The 27,444-nt window shown below is 45.4% G+C and overlaps 2 protein-coding genes across 2 annotated transcripts; both read left to right on the top strand.

The window, feature by feature from the left end:
* Positions 1–236: 236 nt before the first annotated feature.
* LOC126085055 (zinc finger and SCAN domain-containing protein 4-like) lies at positions 237–2,198 on the top strand. Its single transcript, XM_049900003.1, is given in 4 exon segments — positions 237–632; positions 1,209–1,368; positions 1,463–1,885; positions 1,888–2,198. Coding segments are annotated over 4 exon segments (1,290 nt in total).
* Positions 2,199–16,520: 14,322 nt separating this feature from the next.
* LOC126085058 (zinc finger protein interacting with ribonucleoprotein K-like) lies at positions 16,521–21,706 on the top strand. The gene is made up of 3 exons (XM_049900006.1): positions 16,521–17,466; positions 19,276–19,402; positions 20,892–21,706. The coding sequence occupies exons 1-3, from the start codon at positions 17,452–17,454 to the stop codon at positions 21,620–21,622; spliced, it is 873 nt and encodes a 290-aa protein (XP_049755963.1). The 5' UTR covers positions 16,521–17,451; the 3' UTR covers positions 21,623–21,706.
* The last annotated feature ends 5,738 nt before the right edge of the window (positions 21,707–27,444 follow it).

A 27,444-nucleotide genomic window follows, 5' to 3' on the forward strand; every position in this document is an offset into this window, starting at 1 on the left:
CATTTCGTGTAAGAGTAGAGCTCTTTCTTAAATGTCTGAAATTTACCCATGAAGCTATCTGGGCTAGAAATTTTTGTTTGGTTGGTTTTAATTATGTCAGTGATGTCACTAATTATATATCTCTTCTATTCCTACCTTGCAGCCTTTAAGCATCCACCAGTTGTTGCCACGTCCTCAGTCTTACAAGCCAGCAGAAGCTGAGTCCTCCAAATTGAACCTGAGAAATCTTGCCAATCATGGCTTTAGATCTCAGAACACCCTTTCGATGTGAACCATCCAGGAATGCTCCCAGGTTAGAAAATCGAGAGTTTGAACCTACACAAGGACCTGATGTCCAGAAGCCAGAGAGGATCTCTGGGCTCCAGGGCACTCCACTCAATATATATCAGTACAGCAATAACTCGTATGCAAAGCAGGAACTGCAAAGACTGCAGAAGTTATTTCACTTGTGGCTGCAGCCAGAGAAATACAGCAAGGAGGAAATGATTTCCCAATTGGTCCTGGAGCAGTTTATGATGAATGAACAGTGCAGAAATAGGTCCAATTTGAAAGAAAAATGGGATTCTAGTGGCAGAAACCTGCAGAAGTTCCCGGAAGACCTGACTGATGATTTCATGGAGCCACCTGCCTATGTGAGTACAGGGGTTCTGACCTCAGGGCAGAGGGGAGTGAGGAATAGGTACGGGAAGGCAGAGTTGCCTGGAAGCAGAGAAAGAAGGCTTACTGTAGAAACAGTTATTAGCCAGGTCATACCCTCCCACCACTCCTCCTCACCAAGGAGCATCTCCTCCTCCTCCTAAGTTAGTGAGAACAAAACAGAAGGTGTTTGTGTTTATTCTGAGGGACATATAGGAGCCAAACCTACTGCTTGGTTGGTTGATCTAATTATTTAATTTTAGCTCCAGAGGTGGTAGGGGAGCTCTCTGGGAGATTGATATTAGCCCAGAGACCACAAGGATGAGGAAGAAATGCCTTGACAAGAATTAGTTTTTCCCTTAGGGAGCCTTCTTGTCATTTTTATTAATCAGGAAGACATACCAAAGAGACAATTATCATGAAATTTTACACCATTAATGATAAGAGGAAGACAGGGAGGTGTGGGCACCCCCAGTAGAGGGATCCTGCAGAGAACTGACAAGAACATTTCCCACAACAGCCTCTGTCACACAATAGACATCCATAGGACATTGACCAAGGTTTGTTTACAGGTCCACATCTGCATGCAGGGACAGGAAGCCCTCTGTTCTGAGAATATGCCCTTAAAAGACATCATTGTTCATCTCACAAAACAGTTGTCAGCAGGGACCCCAATAGGAGAAAACATGGAGACCCCCTTCCAGACACCCCAAGATCCTCCCATGCAAACAGGTAAGTAAGGGGAATCTCTGTATACCAGGGGAATGTTCTGTGTGGGTAATTCTGGGATGCAAATTCATGAAGTTTTATTTTATTTTTACAGGAGGTGAAGATAAAGAAGACAGCAGCAAACTTTCTTTGAAAACTACACAAGTAAATAATAGTATCACTAGTGGAGGCAATCAAGTACTTTCTCTACAAATTATCCAGGAAGAGAATTGTCCCAAACCTGAGGAGGCACATGCTTGTTGGGACAACCCAGAAAGCTCCAGAAGAGCAGGGCTAGGCATCTCCGGGTCCCAGGAAAAGGCCTTGGGAGGACCCTTTCATCAAGATGTCCCTGTGGAGTTGGAACAAGGATTTATATCCAGACCAGACCCAACCACCCCTGAGTCTGCCCCTGCCCTCCAGAGCAAGGAGGAAAAATCTCCAGGTAGGAGATACCAAGAAAGATTTCATGAAACCCCAAAACCATACAGATGTGAGGACTGTCCCAAGATCTTCAAATATTTCTCTCAGTTAGAAGCCCACCGAGAAGACACAGGAACAAGAGGCCATTCGTTTATGCTGAGTGCCACAAAGGCTTCTTCCAGATGTCAGACCTGCGCGTGCACCAGATGATTCACAGGAGAGAGAAACCCTTCCCTTGCAGCATGTGTGACAAGTCCTTCAGTCACAGAAGCAATCTGCAGGCTCACGAGAGAATTCACACGGGAGAGAAGCCCTATGTGTGTTCCATTTGCAGGAAAAGCTACCGTCAGTCATCCACGTACCACCGCCATGTGAAGACTCACCAGAAGGTTAATCTCAAAATGGCTCCTAACACAACAGAAGCTTCCTAACCTACTGCCCCACCATTATATATATATATATATATATATATATATATATATATATATATATATATATATATATATATATATATATATATATATATATATATATATATATATATATATATTCCCCCCCCCGATGGTATTACGGACTTAGAACACGTCACGTAATTTCCTTGGATGCATCCCAAGTGCCTAGAAAAGTGGCTGACACATTCCAAATGACCAAAAAATATCCATTGAATACATGAAGGAATGTGCCCCACATGAGAAGGCAACAAGTCCCAACCCTCCACCACTACCACCACGGAGGAGACAAACACTGGCTCGCAGTGGCCAAGTAGGGCTTTCCATGCTAGCTCCCCTGTCCTCCTGCCACATCCTTTGACTTTAGTGCAAACACAGGAAGCCTTAAAAAGTGAAGAGCAGAGATGGAACCTCGGCAGCAGGCCTGAGTTAATAAAAGGGGGACCCTTATAATGATATTATGGTTTTGTAAATTCATATTAATAGCCAAACTGAACCTGAAGATGATTATGTAATTGGTGACTGAAATGTCAGAATGCAATTTTAGATGTCAGAAAAGCCATGTTTTTTTTTAATTAATTTCATCCAAAGATGAAGGGGGACAAGGGTGGCTAACTGGTTTGAAAGGGTAGTTTGGAGAAAAAGAAGAGGTTCAGTGCAGAGCTGGAGCAAAGGCACACATGCTGGTAGGTTATTTGGGACGCATCACTGAGCTGGTTTCAGCTAGGAAAATTGAGGTTCAATCCCATTGGTAACCTAGACTGTGCCATGGAGAACGGGCCCAAGTGGTGGAAGGAGGGCTGTTGTACAGTGTAAATTGCAACACTTCTCTGATTCCCCCCACTGCAACACTAAAGCAGATTATCTGGTTGCAATTAAAAAAAAAAAAAAAAAAACAGTTGCCCTGGAATCCACTCTGATTCATGGTGACCCCTTGTGTATCAGAATAGAACTATGCTCCATAGGATTTCCACTGGCCAATTTTTGGAAGTAGATTGTCAAGCCTTCCAAGGACAGACTCCAACCTCCAACTGTTCCCGCTTTAACTGTTTGTACCAACCAGGGACTCCTATCTGGCCAAAAAAATGTTCCATTATGTGGAAAAGCCCGTTTATTCATCCTCTTTTCTTGGTTGCCTCTGGATGTTTGCTGTTGTGAACATACTTGTACGTGCCTCCTTGTATGTATGAAGGAGAGATTTTCTTTGGAAAGACATTCGTGAAGTGGGGACACACTTTTCCAAAGTGCTTTTACTTATTACAACACCATTAAGCAAAAAAACCAAACCCACTGCCATTGAGTCAATTCCGACTCATAGCGACCCTATAAAACAGAGTAGAACTGCCCCATAGAGTTTCCGAAGAGCGCCTGGCGGATTTGAACTGCTAAACTCTTGGTTAGCAGCTGTAGCACCTAACCACTATGCCACCAGGGTTTCCACGCACCATTAGCAACATAAAAGTCCTGAATTCCCATGGCTTTTTCAACACTCAGTATTATGACTGGGCTGACTTTAATACCCAGACCCTCGTACAGTTTAATGTGGGTCAGCGGGTAGGATAAAAGCGTAAATAAAGGTCTTTCTCTCCCCACCCTCTTCAGAGGCAATATGCTTGGATATTGCAGCTTAAATCCCTGTATTGTAGGTTAAATTCCTGCATCACAGGTCTCCCGGACACTATGACAGCCTGTCAGACACTGTTGGTGCTCCGTGTGTGTCAGAGTACAAATGAGCTCCTTAAGATAGCCTTGGCTGTAATCTTTATGGAAGCAGCTGGCCAAGCCTTTCTTCATCTGTGCTACAGGGGGTGAGTTCCAACTGCTAACCTGTCTGTTAGTAGCTGAAAGCAAATAGTTTGCACCAAACAGAGACCTGCATGGTGCCATACAACTAATCAGATTACAAATATGCAACATGAGGGTCCTGTCAATACCTAGCACCAGATAACAGCAATACATAGCTTTCCCCCAGGAAACTTCCTTGTACATGTCCTAGGGTAAAAACACCACAAAGTCACAATAAAACAAAAAGAAAAGTTTTATTTGGCGCTTTATGGCTCAAAGAGGCAAAAGTGGAAAATGGACAAGCCTGCTACCAGTGTCATCATATCTGCCTGAGTACAAGAAATGTTACAGAATCATCAGAATATATGAACATACATTAACATCATCAAATGGTTAAAATCATTGGAAGCTTCACCTTTTCACAGATTGGCTAAAAACTGCTAAAACCATGATTCTACATTTTGAATTATTTTTCTTGTAATCGTTGCTACTTGTGATGGTTAAGATTGTGTGACAACTTGGCTGGGCCATGATTCTCAGTGTTTTGGCAGTTGTATAATGTTGGATCACCTCCCTGTTGAAATTTGATACGTGATCACCCCCATGATGGAATCTGCTGAGTGGTACCTGCAGAGGTGGGGCCCGTGGCAGCTCACCACCCCCTCAGCTTTTATCTCTCCGTCCTGCTCTGCCTACTTCCTTCCTGCTTGTTTTGCCAGGACTTTTGCTTGTTCTAGATCCTGCAGCTGGCTCCTGTTCCTCTGACTTGGGACTTAAGCTAGCAGCTTGCCTGCGATCGTGAGATTTGTAGATCTTCACAGCCTGCTACAGCCCTGCTCTCCAGCCTGCCAACCTTAGGTTTGCCAGCCCCTGCAGCTGTGTGAATCAGGAGAATCTCTTTCCTGCCCGACGGACTTGGGAAGTTACCCAGCCTGTAAAAACCACATGAGCCATTTCCTTGATATAAATATCTGTCTTTGTCTCTACATACATAGTTACGCTTTACTGGTTTTGCTTCTCCAGAGAACCCAGCCTAAGACAGTTGGTTCCGAGAATGGTTCTAGAGAAACAAAATTGTAAGGATGAATTTTCTAAATTGGCTCTCAGGTCCAGTTAATCTTAAAGATGTTGATGACTCTGGTTCCAGTAGTAAAAAGGGCACTGCTAACTCATGGTGTGAGGTGGCAATTCAAATATGCTACATATCACCACCAATAGATTAGGTATTGATGAAAGACGAGGCTCTGGATACCTTTCTACAATTTTGTCATTATGAGAAGTACAAGAAAGGTGGTTGGTTGGTCCTACTTTCACTAGACTAACTGGTTAAGAGATGAGCTCAGGGCTTCAGAGTCAAAGCTCAAGTGCTGCACAAGCGACCTCAAACTTTCCACTCGTGCCTTGAAATAAAGCCTTATTTCTTGTAGTAACAGAGCTGATGTTGCTGAGAGTGAAACCCAGAGTCTTATTGTTAGAATGGCTGAATTACAACTCCAACCCAACTGCAAACCTCTAGCGGGGTCTGCAGTTAAACTGAGGGCATTGATTGGGAAGAATTGGGATCCTGAAACCTAGGATGGGACGTATGGGTAGATAATCAGTAAGCTGGAGACAGTGGGCCACAAAGTCCCATAGAATCACTCCTGCCAGAAGAAACGTTAGCACCTCCATTCCCATCTAATGAGATTAACCTAGCTGCATCTAAAGCACCTTTGCCCGAGTCATTGTCTGGGACATTGCCTGAGGCAGATGCTTTACAAGACAATCTGGAATGTTTTCAAAACTTTTCTCCACCGATTTTGGCTTATAGATCTATAACTAGACTTCAGTCTCAGTGAGCCCCAAAAGGTGAAGTACAAAGTGTAACCCAGGAGGAGGTACGATACAGTCCAAAAGAGTACAACACGTAAAATATGTACAAAGAGAACCCTGGGGAATATGTGTGGGAATGGCTATTAAGAGTGTGGGATAATGGTACAAAGAACATAAAGATGGATCAGTCTGGGTTTATTGATATGGGCTCACTAAGCACAGATTCTTCATTCAATGTTTCAGCTTGAGAAGTTAGGAAAGGATCTAATAGTTTGTTTGGTTAGGTTGCTGAAGCATGGATTGTGTGGTGGCCTACACTAAATCAAGTTAAAGTTCCAGACCTGCCTTGGTATATTGTAGAAGAAGCTATCCAAAGGCTTAGGGAAATTGGCATACTAGAGTGGATTTATCAGTTTAGACCTACAGACCCACACATGGAGTCCCCAGAGGACACACCTGTTACCACAACAGTGAGGAACAAATTTATGAAGGCAGCCCTAGTATCCTTGAAGACTGCTGTGATTGCTATTTTACGTAAGTCAGATTTGACAGTAGGAACTGCCGTAGCTGAATTAAGACACTTAACTACAATGGGGCTGATTGGAGGGGCCAAGTGGCACCACTCAATTGACAAAGAGAAGGTGGGAATGGTTACCATAATGGTCAGCAGAGTCAAAGCAGTAATCAGAATAGTCTGACTCATATGGACTTATAGTATTGGCTACTTAGTCATGGTGTCCCTCGGAGTGAGATAGATAGGAAATCTACTAAATATTTACTTGATCTGTACAAGCAGATGAATTCCAGGTCAAGTGAACAGCAGTTCGCCTAACAGTCTAACAGTCTAACTCAAGCCACCAGAAGAGAGAGTCACCGCCCCTCAATGAACTCCCAGACATGAGCGAGTTTACAGAGCCACAACCCCTTGACTGAAGGGAAGGCCAGGTCCCCTTAAGGAATGACTCCAATACACTATCAAAAACTTATACTGTTAATCTTTTTTAAAGCCTTCCCCAAAGAGATCTACTCACTTCTACAAGAGTGGCTGTTCACTGGGGAAAAGGAAATAATCAGACTTCTCAGGGATTACTGGATACTGGCACTGAGCTGACACTAATTCCAGGAGACCCAAAATGTCACTGTGGCCCACCGGAGTGGGGGCAAATGGAGGTCAGTTTATTAATGGAGTCTTAGCTCATGTCAGTCACACAGTAGGTCCAGTGTGTCCCCAACTCATCCTGTACTGATTTTCCCAGCTCCAGAATGCATAATTGGAGTAGATATACTCAGCAACTGGCAGAACCCTCACATTGGATCCCTGACAAATGGAGTAAAGGCTATTATGGTAGGAAAAGCCAAGTGGAAGCCATTAGAATTGCCCCTACCTAGGAAAATAGTAAATGAAAAGCAATACCACATTCCTGGAGGGATTGCAGAAATGACTACCACCATCAAGGACTTGAAGGATGCAGGGCTGATGATTCCCACCATATCCCCATTCAACTCACCTGTTTGGCCGGTGGGAAAAACAGATGGATCTTGAAGAATGACAGTGAATTATTGAAAAATTAAACAGGTGATGACTCCAATTGCAGCTGCTGTTCCAGATGTAGTCTCATTGCTTGAGCAAACTAATACATCTCCTGGTACCTGGTATGCAGCTATTGATCTGGCTAATGTCTTTTTCTCCATAACTGTTTTGAAGGACCATCAGAAGCAGTTTGTCTTTATCTGGCAAGGCCACCAATATACCTTCAGTTGCCTATCTCGGTTACATCAACTCTCCAGCCCTGTGTCATAATTTAGTTTTCAGGGGCCTTTCCCTTCCACATGACATCACACTGGTCCATTACTTTGAGGACATGCTGATTGGAGCTAGTAAGGAAGAAGTGTCAATGACTCTGGACTTATTGGTAAAACATTTGCATGCTAGAGGGTGGGAAATTAATCCCACAAAAATTCAGGCACCATCCCCTTCAGTGAAACTTCTAGGGGTCCAGTGGTGTGAGACATGTCAAAATATTCCTTTTAAAGTGAAGGAAAAGTTATTGCATCTGGCTGCTCCCATAACTAAAAAGAAGGCACAATGCCTAGTGGGTGTCTTTGTGTTTTGGAGGCAGCATATTGCTCATTTGGGTGTGCTACTCTGGCCTATTTATCAAATGGTCCTGAAAGCTGGTAGTTTTGAGTGGTGCCCAGAACAGGAGAAGGCTCTGCAACAGGTTCAGGCTGCTGTGCAAGCCACTCTGCCACTTGGGACATATGAACCAGCTGATCCAATGGTGCTTGAAGTGTCCATGACATATAGAGATGATGTTTGGAGTGTCTGGCAGGCCCCCATTGATGAATCACAGTGCAGATTCTTAGGATTTTGGAGGAAAGCCCTGCCATCCTCTGTAGATAACTACACTCCTTCAGAGAAACAGCTTTTGGCTTGTTACTGGGCCTTAGTAGAGACTGAATGCCTAACCATAGAATGCCAAGTCACCATGTGGCCTGAGCTGCCATCATGAACTGGGTGTTGTCTGACTCACAGAGTCATAAAGTAGGTTGTGCACAGCAGCACTCCATCATTAAATGAAAGTAGTATGTACAAGATCAGGCCTGAGCTGGACCTGAAGGCACAAGTAAGTTGCACGAAGTGACCCAAACGCCCATGATCTCCTTTCCTGTCACATTACCTTCCATCTCCCAGTGTGCACCTATGGCCTCATGGGGAGTTCCTTATGATCAGTTGACTGAAGTAGAGAAAACTTGTGCCTGGTTTACAGGTGGTTCTGCACGATATGCAGGCACCACTCAAAAGTGGATAGCGGCAACACTATAGCACCTCTCTGGGACCTCCCTGAAGGACAGTGATGAAGGGAAATCCTGCCAATAGGCAGAACTTCGAGCAGTGCACCTGGTTGTTCACTTTGCTTGGAAGAAGAAATGGCCAGATGTGCAATTGTATACTGGTTCATGGGCTGTGGCCAATGGTTTGGTTGGATGTTCAGGGACTTGGAAGGAACATGATTGGAAAATTGAAGACAAGGACTTATGGGAACAGGTATGTAGACAGATCTCTCTGAATGGGCCAAAGAAATGAAGATATTTGTGTCTCATGTGAATGCTCACCAACGGGTGACCTCGCCAGAGGAGGATTTTAACAATCAAGTGGATAGGATGATGTGTTCTTTTCCCAGTTATTGTCATCTTTGCTCAATCGAGCTCATGAACAAAGTGGTCATCGTGGCAGGGATGGAGGTTAATCATGGGTCCAGCAACATAGACTTCCACTCACCAAGGCCAACTTGGATACAGCCAGTGCTGAGCGCCCAATCTGCCAGCAGCGGAGACTGACATCAAGTCCCCGACAGGGTACCATCCCTCTAGGTGATTTGCCAGCAACCTGGTGGCAGGTTGATTACACTGGACCACTTCCATCATGCAAAGGGCAGCATTTTGTTCTTACTGGAAAAAACACTTACCCTGGGTATGGATTTGCCTTCCCTGCACAACATGCTTCTGCCAAAACTACCATTTGTGGACTTACAGAATGCCTTATCCACCATCATGGTATTACACACAGCATCGCTTCAAATCAAGGTACTCACTTCACAACAAATGAAGTGTGGCAGTGGGCCCATGCTCATGGAATTCACTGGTCTTACCATGTTCCCCATCATCCTGAAGCAGCTGGCTTGAAGGAAAGATGGACTGTCCTCCTGAAGAAATGATTACAGCACCAGCTAGTTGGTAATACCTTGCAGGGTTGGAGCAATGTTCTTCAGGAGACTGTATGTGCTCTAAACCAGCGTCCAATATATGATGCTGTTTTTCAGATAGCCAGGATTCATGGATCCAGGAATCAAGGGGTGGAAATGGGAGTGGCACCATTCACTATTACCCCTACTGACTCACTCAAAAGATTTTTGCTTCCTGTCCCCAGGTCCTTATGCTCTGCAGGTCTAGAGGTCTTAGTTCCAAAGGGAGGAATGCTCCCACCTGGAGACACATCACTGATTCCACTGAACTGGAACCTTGGCCACCAGGCTTCTGATGGCTCTGGACCAACAGGCAAAGAAAGGAGCTACCATACTGACTGTTGTAATTGATCCTGATTACCAAGAGGAAATCGGATTGATATTACCTAATGGAAGTAAAGAAGAGTCTGTCTGGAATGCAGGAGATCCCTTAGGGCCTCTCTTAGTACTACCGTGCCCTGTGATTAAAGTCAATGGAAAACTACAGCAACCCAATTCCGACATAACCACTAATGGCTCAGATCCTTCAGGAATGAAGGTTGGGGTCACCCCACCAGGCAAAGAACCACAACCAGCTGAGGTGCCTGCTGAGGGCAAAGGGAATATGGAATGGGTGGTGGAAGAAGGTAGTTCTAAATACCAGTTATGGCCACATGATCAGTTGCAGAAATGAGGTCTGTAATTGTTATAAGTATTTCTGCTTTGTATGTGTGCATCACATATTTTTGTCTTCTTCACTAATAAAATATATCAATGGGGCTAGTGCATTTTTGGTTGTACTCGTGTTAGTTGTATCACATTAGACACAAGTATGGCTTTGTAATTGTCTTTATTCAGAGATTATGTATGGTTTGGGGAGATGTGTACAGGTGCCAAGTTGACATGGGGTGGACTGTGATGGTTAAGACTGTGTGTCAACTTGGCTGGGCCATTATTCTCATTGTTTTGGCAGTTGTATAATGTTGTGATCACTTATCTGTTGAACTTTGATATGTGATCATCCCCATGATGGAATCGGCTGAGCAGTACCAGAAAGGGCGGGATCTGTGGCAGCTCACCTTCATCTCCCCACCCTCTTCCACTTACTTCCTCCCTGCTTGCCTTACTGGGACTTCTCCTTGTTCCGAATCTTGCAGCTGGCTCCCATTCATCTGGCCTCTGGTTCTTGGGACTTGGGCTAGCAGCTTGCCAGCATCTTGCCTGCCGACCATTGATCTTTACAGCCTGTGGCAGCACTGCTCTCTGGCCTGCCAATCTTGGGTTTGCCAGCCCCTGTGGCTATGTGAATCAGAAGAATTTTCTTCCCTGACTCAAACACTTAGAACTTAAAGCCTCTAAAAACCCCGTGAGCCATTTCTTTGCTATAAATGTCTCTTTATATATGAAGGGGTATATAAAACTCTTTCTCTCCTCACCCTCTGCAGAGCCAATACACTTGGATATTGCAGGTTAAATCCCTGTATTGTAGGTTAAATCCCTGCTTCACAAGTCTTCCGGACACACCAACAGCCTTTCAGACACTGCTTGGTGCCCCATGTGTGTCCGAGTACATGTGAGCTCCATAAAACATTCTTGGCTGTAATCTTTATTGAAGTAGATTGCCAAGCTTTTCTTCTCCCATGCCACAGAGGGTGAGTTCCAACCGATGACCGTTCGTTTAGTAGCCAAGAATGAACAGCCTACACCACACAGGGACCTATTTGGCGCCATACAAGTAATGAGATTACAAATATGCAAAAGGAGGTGGACAACATCTATCTGCAAATATCAGAAATTCAGAGGTTTCCCCTAGGGAACTTTCTTGTACATGTCCTAGGGTTAAATCACCATAAAGTTATAATAAACCAAAAAGAAAGATTTTACTCGGCATTTTATTGTTCAAAGAGGCAAAAGTGGGAAATGGACAAGCATGCTACCAGTGCCACGTTTGCCCGAGTCCAAGAAACATTACAGAAACTTCAGAATATATTAACATCATCAGTTGTTAGGTGCTGTTGAGTCCTTCCAACTCATAGCTACCCTATGTACAACAGAACAAAACACTGCCTGGTCCTGCGCCATCCTTACAATTCTTGTTATGTTTGAGCCTGTTGTTGCAGCCACTGCATCAATCCATCGCACTGAGGAGCTTCCTCTTTTTCATTGACCCTGTAGTTTACCAAGCATGATGTCCTTCTCCAGGGACTGATCTCTCCTAACAACATGTCCAAAGTATGTAAGACACAGTCTTGCCATCCTTGCTCCTAAGGAACATTCTGGTTGTACTTCTTCCAAGACACATTGGTTTGTCCTTTTGGCAGTCCATGGTATATTCGATATTCTTCACCAACACCACAGTTCAAAGGCATCAATTCTTCTTCTGTCTTCCTTATGTATTGTACAGTTTTCACATACATGTGATGCAATTGAAAATGCCATGGCTTGGGTCGGGCTCACCTTAGTCTTCAAGGTGACATCTTTGCTTTTCTATAGAGTTCTTTTGCAGCATATTTGCCCAATGCAATGCGTCTTTTGATTTCTTGACTGTTCCTTCCATGGGTGTTGATTGTGGCTCCAAGTAAAATGAAAGCATTGAAAACTTCAATCTCTTCTCCATTTATCATGATGTGGCTTGTTCATCCAGTTATGAGGATTTTTGTTTTCTCTGTGTATTACAATATTTTTCAAGCTATTGTTATTATACCTGAGAGCCCAGTTGATGTGTCTGGATGAGTCTTTTTGAGTCCAGCTCCCACTGGATCACATTCTTTATAGTCAAGGACAGGGAATAATGGCTCCAATTTTATCTCTTAAACCACTCCCTCTTTTTGATTAGATACCTGATGAGTACCTGGACTTAGTTGGGCTCCTAGATGGTAGGCATGGCAGGCTCTTTAATCTCACTGAGCTAGTTTTCCACCCAAAATCTTAAATAAAATTCATGTTCTCATCAATCACATTGCAGAAATGAGCAGACTCAATGTACATCAACATTTTAGCCTGAGGATTTCTTTTGCCTCCTACATGTGTAAGACAACATAAGATAAGTTTTATTATACCTAATACTATCAGGATGCAGACTAACAATATTACTATTCGTTTCAATAGTGATCTAACCCATGTACTTATTCCTGATGGTAACCAACCAAAGAAATCTGGTATTATAGTGTGTAACCAAGTAGCTTGCTGTCTGAGTCTATGTATATCCTGTTCTATTTCTCCTGTGTTACTTATTCAAATGCAACAAGAGGTATTTGTTACAGCACAGGCTCCACCTTCTTGGAATCATAAAAAGTCTACAGTTATTCTGTTATCTCACTGCATCTTGGCTAATGAGGTCAGAGATCCCTGTTTTGTATCCATCCCATTAGCACTTTCGTCTGCTATTTGTTCCACAATGATTGATAAATTTATTAAAGATTTATCCAGTTCAACTATACCGTAAGTAGGAATTAACGCCCTTAGAAATGACCAACCCCACCTTGAGTGATGGACCAATGGGTTTTCTTCTGACTCTCATTTTACAATGTCTAACAATTTAACATTACCTTCCCTAATATTTACTAGCATCATTACTATGAATATCTAAAGGTAATCCTAAAGTCCCCAAAGTGCATTCACCAGGAATTTAAACAAGAGATTTCCCACATAAACTCACTGTCAGTTGAAAGGGATCATCTAAACTAGTATAGGTGGATACATCACAGCACACAAAGTTTATCTAGAGGGAACAGAAAAATTTACTATGTGGCAACCAAGTTTCCATTAGGGAATACATGATTAGCAGGATAATACAGGATGGACCCCTCCTGTTGGAGGTCTTCAGTTAATATATTTAAATTATAGTAAGTGCTCTTCCCAAGGGCAAGCTGCCCCTCCCTGGCTTACCTATTAATAGTCATGGGTCACTTTCTCAGAAGCAGAAGTGGGCCTAAAGCAAATTGAAGTCTGAGCCAGGCTTTGTGACAGCCATTTTAGTTAGGCGAAGTGCCTCAGTTTTAGGGTGTCTTCACATATTCCTTTACCCAGAAAAACCCAGTGGCAAAGTCACTTTGGAGGAACTACTTGGTTTCCCAAAAGGCTGACTCACGGGATGAGGTCAATCTCCTCTGAGAACCTGGTTTCTCCAAGATTCATAATTTTGTATATAGCAAGAGGGTGACAGTTTGATTACAAACATTAGATAGGTATTTCATGCACACTGTCTTAAAGACTAATTAAAATAATTACTGATTTACCCTAAACATAGCTCCCAGTCTGAGTCAGTTTGCCAAACAGACTGAATTCTTCAAAAAAGCAAAACGCTTAGAGTAAAATAGCATTACTGGTTTATCTGGACCATTGTTTGACTCAAAAGTGGTTTTAGGAACCAGTTTTTTTTTTTTTTTTTTTTCTCAAAGCTTGAGGCTCAAAAGGACACCCAAAGGCAATGGCCTGTGTGAATTAACCCAACCTCCATGAAAGCCAGAAATCTGAATTCCAGGAGAATTACAACTCTTTTGTCATCCTCTCCTTTGGATCATGATCTTGTTATGGAATCTTTTATCAAAAACATTCAGTGATGATAATTGGGCGGGCACCATCTGGTTTTAAGATCCCAGGCACCATATAGAAAACCAGGAGGCATAGCAGAAACACTAACAACAACATTAAGTCAATTGTCTGAAATAACCAACGAAACCATGACGCTAAGGACTTTGAACCAAGGAACAAATCTCAGGAGGTACTTGTTTATACATAACCCAGTGCCATCGGGTCGATTCTGACTCATAGGGACCCTACAGGACAGAGTAGAACTGCCTCATACAGTTTCCAAGGAGCGGCTGGCGGATTCGAACTGCTAATCCTTAGGTTAGCAGCCGTAGCACTAAACCACTACCAAGGTTTCCTGCTTATACATAAGCAGCAGTAATTATTTTTCATGTGCCTCAACAGCAACTACATTCTACAAAACCTCAAACTGTGTATTAATATAAGCACAGCAACATTTATCTATTAAGGCACAAACTGTTTCTTGGGAGACTAACAAGAAATCTAATGCCATTTTATTTTGTAAAATCATACCTCAATTTTCAGACACTTCTCTGGTTATGGTATTTACAACTTTGTAAGTTTACCAACAGGAATTTCTAATTTGAGAGTTACAGTATCCAAACACATTGGTTAGATGATTAAGGAGGAAAGTGGTTTCTTATATCCAGAAAGTAGGAACTTAAAACATCGGCAAAATTCCCATAAAACACCCTAGTAATCTTTTAGAGTACTCAGCCTTATGTAGTTAATTTCTGTTCCAGTAATTCTGGAGCAGCCACAGTCTGTGAGCCCGGTCAGCTTCTACGTAAGATTTCTAGCACTGGTGGTGACGCGGTGGACACTTTCTTTTCCTGTTGAACACAAATTTTACATGCCTTCTGAGTTTCCTCATCATTACATAATGACATGAAAGCTTCTACATAATGTTTTTCATCCCTCTAACCATTTCTTGTGCAATATAAATCTAGCTGAAGGATGGTGTTGTGGTTCAGTGATCTCTTCACAGACCACTTTCCTTGGTCCCCTAGACGATGCTGGGGCCAAGAAGTTTTACATAAGAAAATTAGTTTTTTCTTTTTCATGGGATCATAGCCAAATTTATCCCAATTCTTTAAAATACACCCTAACGGTGAACACTTAGGAATGCTTTTAGTATTATCCATGTTTTTTATTGCTTCACACTGGCACAAAGACAGACAAACAAAAGAACACTGGCTCCAGATATGCTCAGACAGAAGGACGCTCCCTCAACTCAGAGGAGTGCCCACCAGATGGCAGGGGTCTAGTCTTATCTACCACAGACCACCTTATGGACCTGCCAGGATTGGAATCCACCAGAAATAGCGCTTACTTGATGACCGTAGTTTCTTCCCTCCCTCTCTGGAGTTGCCTTTGGGTTCGGAGTGCATCCGCCCAGAGTCTGAAGAGGCGCCCAGACAGAACAAGTGGTTGTCAGCTGCTGAGATCCTTGTCGGGTTGGGACCTGTGCACCCGGAACACCAAGTGTTTGGCTCCTGGCTGGCTCGCCAAAATGTTACTGGGTCTCCACGTCTCACTCCACGCGACACTAAGACACCGGTCAGGTGAAAGAGAAAGAATCGCCAAGCAAAGGAGCACACCACCAAAACTTGGGTTGCCAAGGTGGCTCTCCCATTGACAGACACAAGGGTTTATACAGGGAGGAAAAGAGAGTAGGAGGTTCCCCCTCTGGGTGTGTTCAAGAACGTGTACTACCATGATTGGTGGGCAGTCTCTATAGTGACAACCGCGTTGTCCGGTCGGTGCGGCCTTACTGGGATCCAGGCCTCTCAGAACGGTCAAGGTAGAGGAAAAATGGCAGCCTGGCTCCTCCCAGCCCCCCCATGTGGGGGACTTCTCTGTGACAGGTTACGGGAAGGACAAGTTGAGGTTCTTTGCACTCGTGTGTGCTATTCTGTGCCTCCGCAGACACCTAAGACTGGTTTCGTCAAGTATTCGCCCCCATCCCCTTAATCGATTTTTTTTTTCAAAGCCGGAATGAGGAAGTCAGGGTGTTTAGTTTAGCCCTACACGGTCGCCGTCTAGCAGTGGCCCATCTCAGAATGATATGTGTATTTGGACCTGTAGCCTTGGGAGGCATCTAAAATAATATTTTTAGCCTCCAGGAGCATGATGAGCTTCATGGAGTCTGAAATGATGTCTCTAAACACTGGTGATCAAATGCAGCCAACACTATCCAGAATTCTGTCTGTGGCCCTTTAGTAAATCTTGAAGCCCCTCTCCTGTTCTGGGGGGCCACTTTCCAGGGCCCCATGCGATGCCCTTTCGCCTTTGTTCTGGGGAGTCGAAGTGGAGATGCCCGAACTACATTACCCAGACTTCTGTGCCAGGAGGGGCAGCAGCTTGAGCCAATGGGAACCCAGGAACGGGCAGTTCGGCTCATACGCACCACCTACGGCCGGGACTTCTGGAGTCCTCTTTCTGGCCGTCTGTGAGGTGAAGTTGTATGATCGTGTGTAAGCAGTGCGGGTTCGGCACAGTAGTGATGTGACCCGGAAGCCGCGCGGGGAGGCAGTATCCCGACGACACAGAGGCGGGTCTGAGACTCCTCATCGTTACCGTCGTGAGCGCCGTTCCGGATCCCCGCACGTCGACCGCCGCGCCTGGCCCCGCTCCGCCCACCGGCTCCGTGGCGACCGCCGTATTGAGGGATCCGACTCAGGTGAGGGACCCGTCCTCCTGGTCCTGACCCACATCTCCCAGTGTTCGAACCCGCATGGGCCGCCTGCTCAATTCTCTGCAGGCAAGGCCCTGGTCCTGCACAAGGGGGCGCTCGTGGTGAGGCGGCTAACAAGAGGTCGGCAGTATGAATCCACCAGGCGCTCCTTGGAAACCCTATGGAGCAGTTCTACTCTGCCCTGTAGGGTCTCTGTGAGTCGGAATCGCCTGGACTGCAACGGGTTTAGTGTGATGAGGTGGTGGGAGAGAGCCTCTGGCAGACGGATCGGCAGGGTAAAGGCTGGCGGTGCGACTTAGCCAGAGCTACAGAGAAACCTGGGGTCCGTTGTGTGTCTGCAGTGAACAGGGAGTGTTAGGAATCGCGTCTGGATGGCAGACTGAGGAGGGTTGTGAACTAGAGGGAGATGATAAAAAAGCTGCTCAAAAGAAGAACACTTTGGAAAGGGGATGGTAATGGTGAATCACAGGGAGATTGAGTCTTTTTCGAAGGTCACAGAGCTGCTTAAGAACACCACTGAGGACTGAGGACCAGAGATAATGCAGTGATCCCGAGGTCACCTGGCTCCAGGGCTGGACAGAGGGGCAGGAAGGCCAGAGCCCATGGTCACCTTTCTCTCACATCTCCCACTTCCCATGGCTTCCCATGGCTGCAGAAACACTTAATGGACCCTACACAGGTGAGTGGAGGGTGTTCCTGGGCCTCACTGATCCTGACCCTACCCATATGTTCTCTGGGATTGTGGTGCCCTGTGTGGGGCCCTTTACCTCCCACTCTTCTAGCCGTCTAGTCTGGGGACCCTGAACACACCTGAGAAATTAGGCATCTGTACTGCAGCTCATGGGAGTAGTGGGAGGGTTGGAGCAGGGAAGGAGACGATCTGACCCAGGTCTCATCAGGCTCCTTGTGGCTACAGCATGGAGAACCTACAGTAGTCCAGGTGTGTATTGATGATGGCTGGGCCAGTGTGATAGCTGTGGAGTGGGAGAAGTGGGTTGGATTTTTGTATCCGTCTTTTAGGTAGGCCTGCCCTGATTTTCTGATTTGGGGTTAGACAGAGAGAAAGGTAGAAAAAGAAGTCAGGGATAATTCTAAGATTTTAACAGCTGGAAGGATAGAAAGTCCTTGACTTAGGTGAGGTCTTAGTAGTAGGCGTAATTTTCAACGCTGATTTCGGGAGTTTTCTTTTATCCATATTAAGAGTCTGAGATGTTTCAGGGAACAAATGAGCGGAAATGTAAAGTGGGCAGCTGGACACATAGATCTGAAATTTGGGGGAGGATTTCAAGATGGACACATTTCTAAAAGGTGGCAGACAGCAAGTGAACCAGGGTGGAGCTGGGGGTCACGTTTAGTAGTGGGGACCCTGGTCATGATGATTATCTTAATAGCTGGGTAGGAAGCAGGCAATGGGGAAGAGAACTGGGTTTCTTGCTTGGATCCCTGCTTGGGGTGATGTGCATCATAAACACAGTTGAGGGAGAGAACTTGCCATGGAAAGAGGAAGAGAGAATGATCTGGCAGGTGGCCAAGACTTCCAAGGAGTGAGTATTGAGACAGATGTGGAGACATAGAAATTATTGAGACAAGATGACAGTAGGTTTGCAAATGGAACTTAGTCACTGCTCTGTGGACTCACCAAGATTTTGTGGTGACTGTTGGTGATATCTGATGTTTCAGTTAAGCTGGTAGATTAGCTTAGGGGCACAAATGGTCAATTGTAGACTCACTAGGTTTGAGATAGAGAACCACTAGGGTCTGCCTTTGAAGAAGGCTTAGGTGGAGGGAGGAAATGCAGTGCAAGTGGAAGAGGACTGTGGGTATCCTCGATCATCAGGTGTGTCTGGTGGACTGAGTTTAAAGACAGAAACAGAGGCAGACAGGGAGGCCTTCACAGCAGGACTCAGGGGTGCCCCAGTAGTGGAGACAATCAGAGGTCTGGGGTAGATCTGGATCCTGTTGGAATGTGACAAGTTTTCTGTGGATGTCATTTGCTGTAAACATGTGGGGAAATCAGGGAGTTGCTCTGGTGTGGGGCAAGGAGGGGAGGAGACTGGGAGTGCAGAGTGGGAGAGGCTATGGGACAAAGAGAGGTATGCCATGGAGAGAAGCATGAACTGATGGCCCTAGGGCTTTGTGTTGGGGACCTGCCCTGTGTTGGGGACCTGAGGGTGAAGGATGAGCCCATATTTGGTAGTGTCTGGGAGACACAATCTGGGAAACCCCAGGTAACTGCCTGTTAAGAGGCTGTGTACGTGGCTCAGCTTAGACCTCATCTGTGTGCCCACCTGCCTCTTGGTACTGCAGACTGACACAGTGATCGGTGGGATCACAAGGGGAGAGTGGGCATCAGCGGCACCAACACCTGGCATCGCCTCTGAGCTGGGGGCTGGGGAGGAAGGTGAATAGGAGATTGATATGTGGGAGATATGTGGAGTCATAGGAGACAAACTAACCATGGAATGAACTGTTGTCCCCATCATGGCAGGGCTGTGTCATCTTTGAGGATGTGGCCATTAACTTCTCTCAGGAGGAGCGGGAGCTTCTTGATGAGGCTCAGAGGCTACTGTACCGAGATGTGATGCTGGAGAACTTTATAATCATAGACTCCCTGGGTAAGATCATCACAGTGACCCCAGTGTCCCAAGTTGGTTTCTGCGTTTGCTCTTCTCCCCAAAGACAGCTCTGTCCTTCCACAACCAGACCATGGCCTCTGCTATCTCTTCCCCCCTTTCCTGGCATGGGTGCTATGGAGTCCAGGCCTGAGCCCTGTGCACTGCCCTGAGCAATGCAGTCCCTGAGCAGCCCCACCACTTGCTGCCCGAGAGTGTGCAGGGAGGAGTCTGGAAGCCCAGTGGATCCCACCCTGCTTGTCCTCCCCTCTCCCTGACTGAGTGATGTGTCCACATCCATACCACCTCTGTGCCCCAAGCTCTGCCCCCTTCCCCTAGCCGACATTTCTTCTTGCTTTTCTGTGTCAGTAATTGCGTGCATTATCATATCCTACTTGTAAGGACCAAGGACTGTTTTTACATGGCTTTCTTTCAAGTTTTTTTTTTTTTTCCTAGTATTAATTTTCTCTCCCGTGGTCTGTTGTGTGCTGATTTTCTCTGGGACTGTGGTGTCCACTCAACTGTCCTGTCTTTCCCTTAGGATTTGCATCATACAAGTCCCATCATGAAGACGGGCTTCAGGGACAGTCCCAATTGCCTCTCAGAATGGGCATGGCAAGATGGTCTAGAGGAGGCCTGGCCCTACTGAGCCACTGCTGGGGGAGTGCATGACAGCAGGGCTGTGTTTAAATCACACCAGAAATTTGTCCTGTGTCCACCACCATTGGTGCAAATGCCACTGGCCACACCTCGTTTCAACTTTTTCTTCCCCATACTTGACACTTTGCTTTCTTGTCATTTGAACTGTGACTTCCAGCCTCTGGCTGTCCCGCCTTTCTAGCCATCTGCTACCTGCTCCTCTCTACTACTCCCTGCGCAATGTTCTACAATATTGATGCAAGCGTGATGTATCATAACGTGTGTACACGTCCTTAAATAATTCTAAAATGCCAGCTAATCAATTCAAGATTTTTCTGGTTGGAAACAGCCAACCTTCTGCACAGCGGTACGTGTCACCAGCAGACACGTACTGGAGAAGTCTAGAGGAGACTTTGGAGTCCGTCTCACCCTCCCGATGGGTGAAGGGCTGTCCTGATACTTGGAATCTGTAGCTCTTCACAAACAAGGCCCCGTCCACATCCCTTCTGAAAGATCTCTCTCCACTATGATGCTTCTGGTGCTGGGGAACATTTGTACTGAGCCAGAAGCCTTCTCTTTTTGAAGGCTGATGGCAGAGGAGTGAGATGGAGACCCTGCCTGTCCTCCCCGTGCTGTACCCCTTTATCCTCTTCTTATCTGATGAGGCCTCCCCCATTCTGTGATCATTAAATAACTAGTATAGCAAGAAGCCCCTTTCTGAACAGAGCTTCAGATCCCTCATCCTCAGAACAATCCCATGGACTATTTCCTCTTTGTGTCTGACAGACATTTTGGGTGATACATCCCCATCCTACCGATGTCAACATGCATTTCATCATTTCTCTGCTTTCAGATTGTTGCCATGGATCAGAGGAGGAGGAGGCATTTTCTGAGCAGAAAGTTTCTGTGGAAGGAGTGTCAGAGGTCAGGACTCCACAAGCAAGCTCGTGCACCGAGAAGACTCACACCTGTGAGAGATGTGTTTCAGTCTTAAATGACATTTTGCATCTGGCTAAGCACAAAGCAATAAACCCTGGGCAGAAGCTGTACTTGGATAGGGAGTGCATGAGAGGCTTCTGGCTCAGTACAAATGTTCCCCAGCACCAGAAGCATCATAGTGGAGAGAGATCTTTCAGAAGGGATGTGAACGGAGCCTTGTTTGTGAAGAGCTACAGATTCCAAGTATCAGAACAGCCCTTCACCCATGGGGAGGTTGAGACAGACTCCAAAGTCTCCTCTAGACTTCTCCAGCACCAGGTCATACCCAACAGTGAGAAGCCACACAGTAGCACCAAGTATGGGAAGGCCTTTCACAGTGGAAATGGTCATTACAAGTGGAGAGAATATGGGAAAGCTTCAAGCCACAAACACGTACCTGATCACCCCCAGAGCAACCATACTGGAGAAAGGCTGTATAAGTGTCGTGAATGTGAGAAATCCTTTAGCCACCACTCCTCCCTTAGCAGACACTGGAGAGTTCACACTGTAGAAAGCCCTTTTGAGTGCACTGAATGTGGAAAAGCCTTCACCCACAAAGTTAACCTCATGCAACACCAGAAACGTCACACGAGCAAAACCTTATGAATGTGGAAAATGTGGGAAGTCCTTTAGCGAAAGCTCAATCCTCATTAAACACTGGAGAATTCACACTGGAGAAAGGCCTTATGAGTGCACCAAACGTGGGAAAACCTTTAGGCAACGTTCCGGCCTCACCGATCACCAGAGACTTCACACGGGATCAAAACCTTATCAGTGTGCCGAATGTGGAAAATCATTTAGCCATAGTTCCAGACTCTTTCTTCACCAAAGAGTTCATACTGGAGAAAGGCCTTATACGTGCAACATATGTGGAAAAGCCTACAGCAGAAGCTCCCACCTTATCGTACGCAAGAGAATTCACGCTGGAGAAAGACCTTATGAGTGCAGTGAATGTGGGAAATTCTTCAGCAGTCGCTCCCAGCTTAATGTGCACAAGAGAGTTCACACTGGAGAAAGGCCTTGTAAGTACAGTGAGTGTGGGAAATCATTTAGCCAACATTCTGGCCTTAGTAAACATTGGAGAATTCACACTTGAGTATGGATTTATGACAAATCCTCTAGCCAGAACTCCAGCCTCAGTCAATTCTGAAAATTCTGCACCAGAGAAAGGTATCATGAGATCAATGAATGAACACCTTTACCACCAGAATGTCCATACAGGAGAAAGGGCTTAGACCTGCAAAGAATGTTCTGTCTGTATTGAATATGACATCCCTAGAGAGGCTTTAAGGAGCCATGGTGGTACAATGGTCAGGTGCTTGGCTGCTAATCAGAAGGTTAGCAATTCAAATCCACCCAGCAGCTCCATAAGAGAAAGACCTGGTGGTCTGCTCCTGTAAAGATCACAGCCTAGAAAACCCTGTGGGACAGCTCTTCTCTGTCACCTGGGATCACTGTGAGTTAGAATCAACTGAGTAGCACCTAGCAACAACAAGAGCGGCTTTATGAGGGAACCATCTGCCTAAATTTGAAGCTCAAACTTCAGAATTCCAGAGTGGTGAAATTACCCAGGCTTCCAGGCTTTTGTGAAGCTGTCAGGAGCTATGTTGCTTATTTCCCTGCCAGAATGATGTCACCTCCAGTTTCTGTGAGAGAAGCCATCTCATGTATACCACCTGGCAGGCCCGCACAGTATGCATCAGGCATCCCAACCAACTCAGGCAAGGCGTGTCTGTGCTGACTTCTCCCATTCCCTGGAGTAAATCATGGATAGTTTGAGAGTTTAGGGGCGCTTCGTTCTGTTCTCTGACTGTTTAGGTCATAGACCGCAACCAGTTTTGGCCAGGAGGAACCTGTGTGGGCTCTGCTGGCAGCCAGCAGAGAAGGTTTACCTTCTTCATGACATTGGTCTCATGTGACATTCACGATGGATTTTTCTAGCCTCCCAAGTCAGCCAATGATAATTACCTACATCACATTCCTTTAGTTTATGCAATAATAAAGGGCTTATTGTTTAACCCATCATCAACTGACTGTTCATGGCATGTAGTTGCTTTACAACAGATTTAGTCTGGGGCAATGGTTAAATACTTGGCTGCTAATCAAAAGTTTAGCAGTTTGAACTCATACAGCCGCTCTGCAGGAGAAAGACCTGACAATCTGCTCCTGTAAGAATTACCACCTAGAAAAACCACTGGGCAGTTCTACTCTGACACATAGGGTCACCATGAGTCAGAATTGACTTGATGGCACCCAACAACAACTGTGAAGGGGAGGAGTCCCTGGGTGGTACAAACATTTAATGTATTCAGCTGCTGGCTGAAAGGTTGGAGGTTCAAATTTACCCAGCAGTACCACAGAAGAAAGGCCTGGCAATCTACTTCCAAAAATTGAGCCTTGAAAACCCTATGGAGCACAGTTCTACTCTGATACACACAGTCCCCAAGAGTCAGAACTGACAAGACAGCAACTGTTGTGGGTGCTACAACTCTCTGCCTCAGAGGACACAGTATGATGGCAAAGTAGCTGTCACTGAGGTTTGGCCTAATATGCCTTACTGACCATGATCTCCTAGGAAAGAGTGCAGGGGATTTTGGTGTTGATTTGTGACCTGTATGCCTGAAATTTTTGTGAGACCAGAGGTTACCTTAATTAACTACAGTTGTGGCAACTCTAGTGTTTCTGGGAACAGCATGAATTTTTTCCCTTGTTCCCAAGGCATGTCTTTCCCCCTGCTGAGGGGAAGCATTTCCCCAGACCCTACAAAAGATCCCTGTGCCTTGAAGTCCAGCAATAGTCAAGTGTACAATTTGATACATACTTAAACCCCTGAGACCAAAAGATTCCTTCTTCCCCTTTTAATCCATCCTTCTTAAAATACAAACCTATTGATACAAGAACATACTCTGCTTCTTGTAATAGGTGTTTGCAAATATATACACAATTGGAAAGCACTGCTATGAAGCCCCATGAGCCTTTCCCCAATGTTGCATCATTATTGATCATGTTGTGACCATCGTTGTTTTGTCTGTTTCTGTGCACATTATTGACTTGTTTTACATATAATCATGACATCTTGTCTCTTAATGCATAATCTCTCAGAGTCCACTTCCAACTGTAGGACTCTTTCGAAACTTAATAACTGCCCAGCAAAAATACTTGAAGTGTCAAAAGTATGTTATTACTGTGCCAAGAATGTATGTGTTCTTTTAGGCAGATTCAGTGCAGTCAGGTTCTGTCTTAGTTTCCTAGTGCTGCTGTAACAGAAATACCACAATTGGATGGCTTTAAAGGACAGAAATTTATTTTCTCACAGGAGGCTAGAAATGCAAAATCAGAGCACCAGATCTGGGGCAAGGCTCTTTCTGTTGCCTCTGGGAGAAGATCCTTGTCTCTTTCAGCTTCTGCAGATCCAGTTTTCCTTGGTAATACTCACACGGCATGTATCTTCCCACATTTGTGCTTGCTTCTGTATCTAATCCTCTGTTTTTATAACTCAGCGGTGATTAGGTTTAGGATACACCCTACACTGATAGGGCCTCATTAACATGGAAAACCCTATTCCCAAATAGGAATCCGTCAACACGTATAGGGGTTAGGGTTCCAACACATATTTTGGAGGGGCACAATCCAATTTATAACAAGTTCTAAAATGTATGTGTGTGACTTATAGTGGTTGTAAAAATGGCAAGGAAGTAGACCTCCTCTCACTTCAGGAAGAGAGGAGAATAAAGATCAGCATCAGCCCAAGGCTGATTCCTATGAGGTGGAGGTCAGACATACCTCTATTACTCTCCAACCTTTTTACCATTTCCAACACCAGCTATCCCTCCCATGGCACATTTTACTTGTCTACTGGGCTTGATAATTCATTGCAGTGGCCACACAGAACTCATAGACCATACTCAGGTTTGTGGGGGTTGTTAGGGAAATAACAGGTTACAATTCAGGATCAGGCACAACTCAAGATAGTTGTTTGATCAGGACAGCTTCTTGGCCATCCCTACAGGCAGGCCTCTCAACTCTTGGCCTAGCTTCTATCCTGCTAGGGCAAGTGTTACAAAGCTCTTTAGCTCCACCAGTAAGTGCCCAGAGATACTCCACTCTGCCAGGAAGCCTCCTACCTGAAGGCACTCATCTCTCTTGTTCCGTGGGTCAGCAATCTTAGCCTGCTGGTCCGTGCCCCTGCTATTGCATGCCATCTTCAGTTTTAACAGCTCTCTCTGTCTCCTGGGTCTAGGAAGTTCTTAGCGCAGGGACCCCGGGTCCAAAGGACATGCTTCACACCTGGCTGTTCTTGATGGTGGTGAGGTCCCTTCCTAGCCTCTGGGATTGGCTCTCTTTAGCAGGATGACAAAACAGGTGCGATGGATAGCTTTTGTGTGGCGTTTCTTGCCATGGTCTTGTAACTCCCACCCAAGTGATGGGTGGGACTATGCAACTAAGGAAATTGTGGCCCAGTTGGTCAGTTTTGCTATCCTGCTAGGCTTAAAAGAGCCAATTCTAGAGCAGAGAGGATCTAAGGAAGAAGAACCAAGAGTGGAGCACATCCTTTGGACCTACGATCCTTGTACTGAGAAGCTCCTGGAGCCAGGAGACCAAGAGAGAGAAAGCTGTAACACTGAAGAAAGCGAGAAGTTGTGGCAGAGATAGGGTGGTGGGCTTCTCAGCCCAGAGTAAGAAAGCTGAGTGCCTTTAGGCAGGAAGCTTGCTGGCAGAGTAGGGTGCCTCTGGGTGCTTAGTGGAGCTAGGTTCGCTGACCCACAGAGCTAGAGCTGAGTGCCTTTGAGCTTAGTGGCAGAGTGGGTTGCCCTTGGGCACCTATAAAAAAAAAAACAAACCTGTTGGCATTGAGTCGATTTTGACTCATAGCGACCCTATAGAATAGAGTAGAACTGCCCCATAGAGTTTCCAATGAGCACCTGGTGAATTCGAACTGCTGACTTTTTAGTTAGCAGCTGTACTGCTTAACCACTATGCCACCAGGGTTTCCTTGGGCACCTATGGGAATAGCTAAAAGAACTTTGTAACACTCAAGCAGAGCAGAGGCCGAGGGGCCAGAGAGAGTCGTGCCTGCAGGCACAGCTGAGAAGAGACTGTCCTGATGGAAGCACTGTGTTCTGCCCATTCCTGAACCTGAAATGTAACCTGTTAGTTTCCTAATAAACCCCATAATCGTGAATATTGTCTATGAGTTCAGTGTGGCCACTGCAATGAATTATCAAACCCAGCACAGAAGTAGAGAGTGCCGTGGGAGGGATGGTTGTATCAGAATTGGTAAAAATGGCGGAGAACAGGTGGCATGTCTGACCTCTGCCTCATAGGAATGAGCCTTGGGCTGTTGATCTTGGTTCTTCTACCCGCTTGTGAAGTTACAGGAGGTCAGATGCTGCCATCACTATTTTTATACTGACCAATCCCATACAGGGGTTCCATGCACCTTATTTGTATGGCCCACCATTATAAGTGTTGCAAGCACCTTATTTGCATTAGAAAAAATGTGCAATTCCCTTGGTGCACCACAAGCACCTTATTGGCATAGTCCCACCCAATCATTTTGTGGGAGTCACAAGACCATGGCTAGAAGGGCCGTATTAAAGCAATTCACTGCATTGCAGTGGTTGTGTCCCTAAGTAACTTACAGGCATTACCTTCCTCTTTTTTATTTGAATTTACTGAATCTTTTGTCCCTAAGGAAACCCTGGTGGCCTAGTGGGTAAGTGCTATGGCTGCTAAACAAAAGGTTAGCAGTTCAAATCCACCAGGTGCTCCTTGGAAACTCTATGGAGCAGCCCTACTCTGTCCTAGAGGGTCGCTATGAGTCAGAATCAACTCAATGACAACAGGTTTGGTGTTTTTTTGGTTTTTTGTCCCTAAAATTTTCAACATTCTAGATTTGTCTTTTTGTATCTCTCTGAGGCTGTTTTACTGCTCATCCTCCCCCCTGCCCATATTTCCCATAAACTAGATATTAATGAGACAGGTGAGTGAGATACGGTCCCAGTAGATAAGTATATGTTGATGTCTTAGTTTTCAAGGGCTGCCATAACAAGATGCCACTAAGTGGATGGCTTTAAAGGCAAGTTTATTGTCTCATAGTTCTGGAGACAATAAGTCGAAATCGGGGTATCGGCCGTGTTGATTCCTTCTGAGAGAGGAACTGCTCATGCCTCTCTCCTAGATTCTGGTAGCCCTCGGTGTCTGTTGGTGTTCCTTATCTTACAGATGTATATTCATATGATGTCTGTCATTCCCACTGTGTGTGAGTCCGTTTCATGTCTGTCTCCCCTTTTATAAGACACCACTCACAAGGGATTAGGACCCACCCTACTCCAGTATGACCTGGTTAATTGATAATATCTTAAGAGAAAAACCCTGTTTCCAAACAAGGTCACAGTCACCAGCACAGGAACTAGGATTTCAACCTT

This window comes from Elephas maximus, chromosome 11 (genome assembly GCF_024166365.1).
Source record: "Elephas maximus indicus isolate mEleMax1 chromosome 11, mEleMax1 primary haplotype, whole genome shotgun sequence".
NCBI classification, from domain to species: Eukaryota; Metazoa; Chordata; class Mammalia; order Proboscidea; family Elephantidae; genus Elephas; species Elephas maximus.

Excerpts from the sequence above, each read along its gene's own strand:
- LOC126085058 (XM_049900006.1), top strand. Across the intron at positions 19,403-20,891 it reads TATAATCATAGACTCCCTGG|ATTGTTGCCATGGATCAGAG; the intron begins GTAAGATCATCA and ends CTCTGCTTTCAG.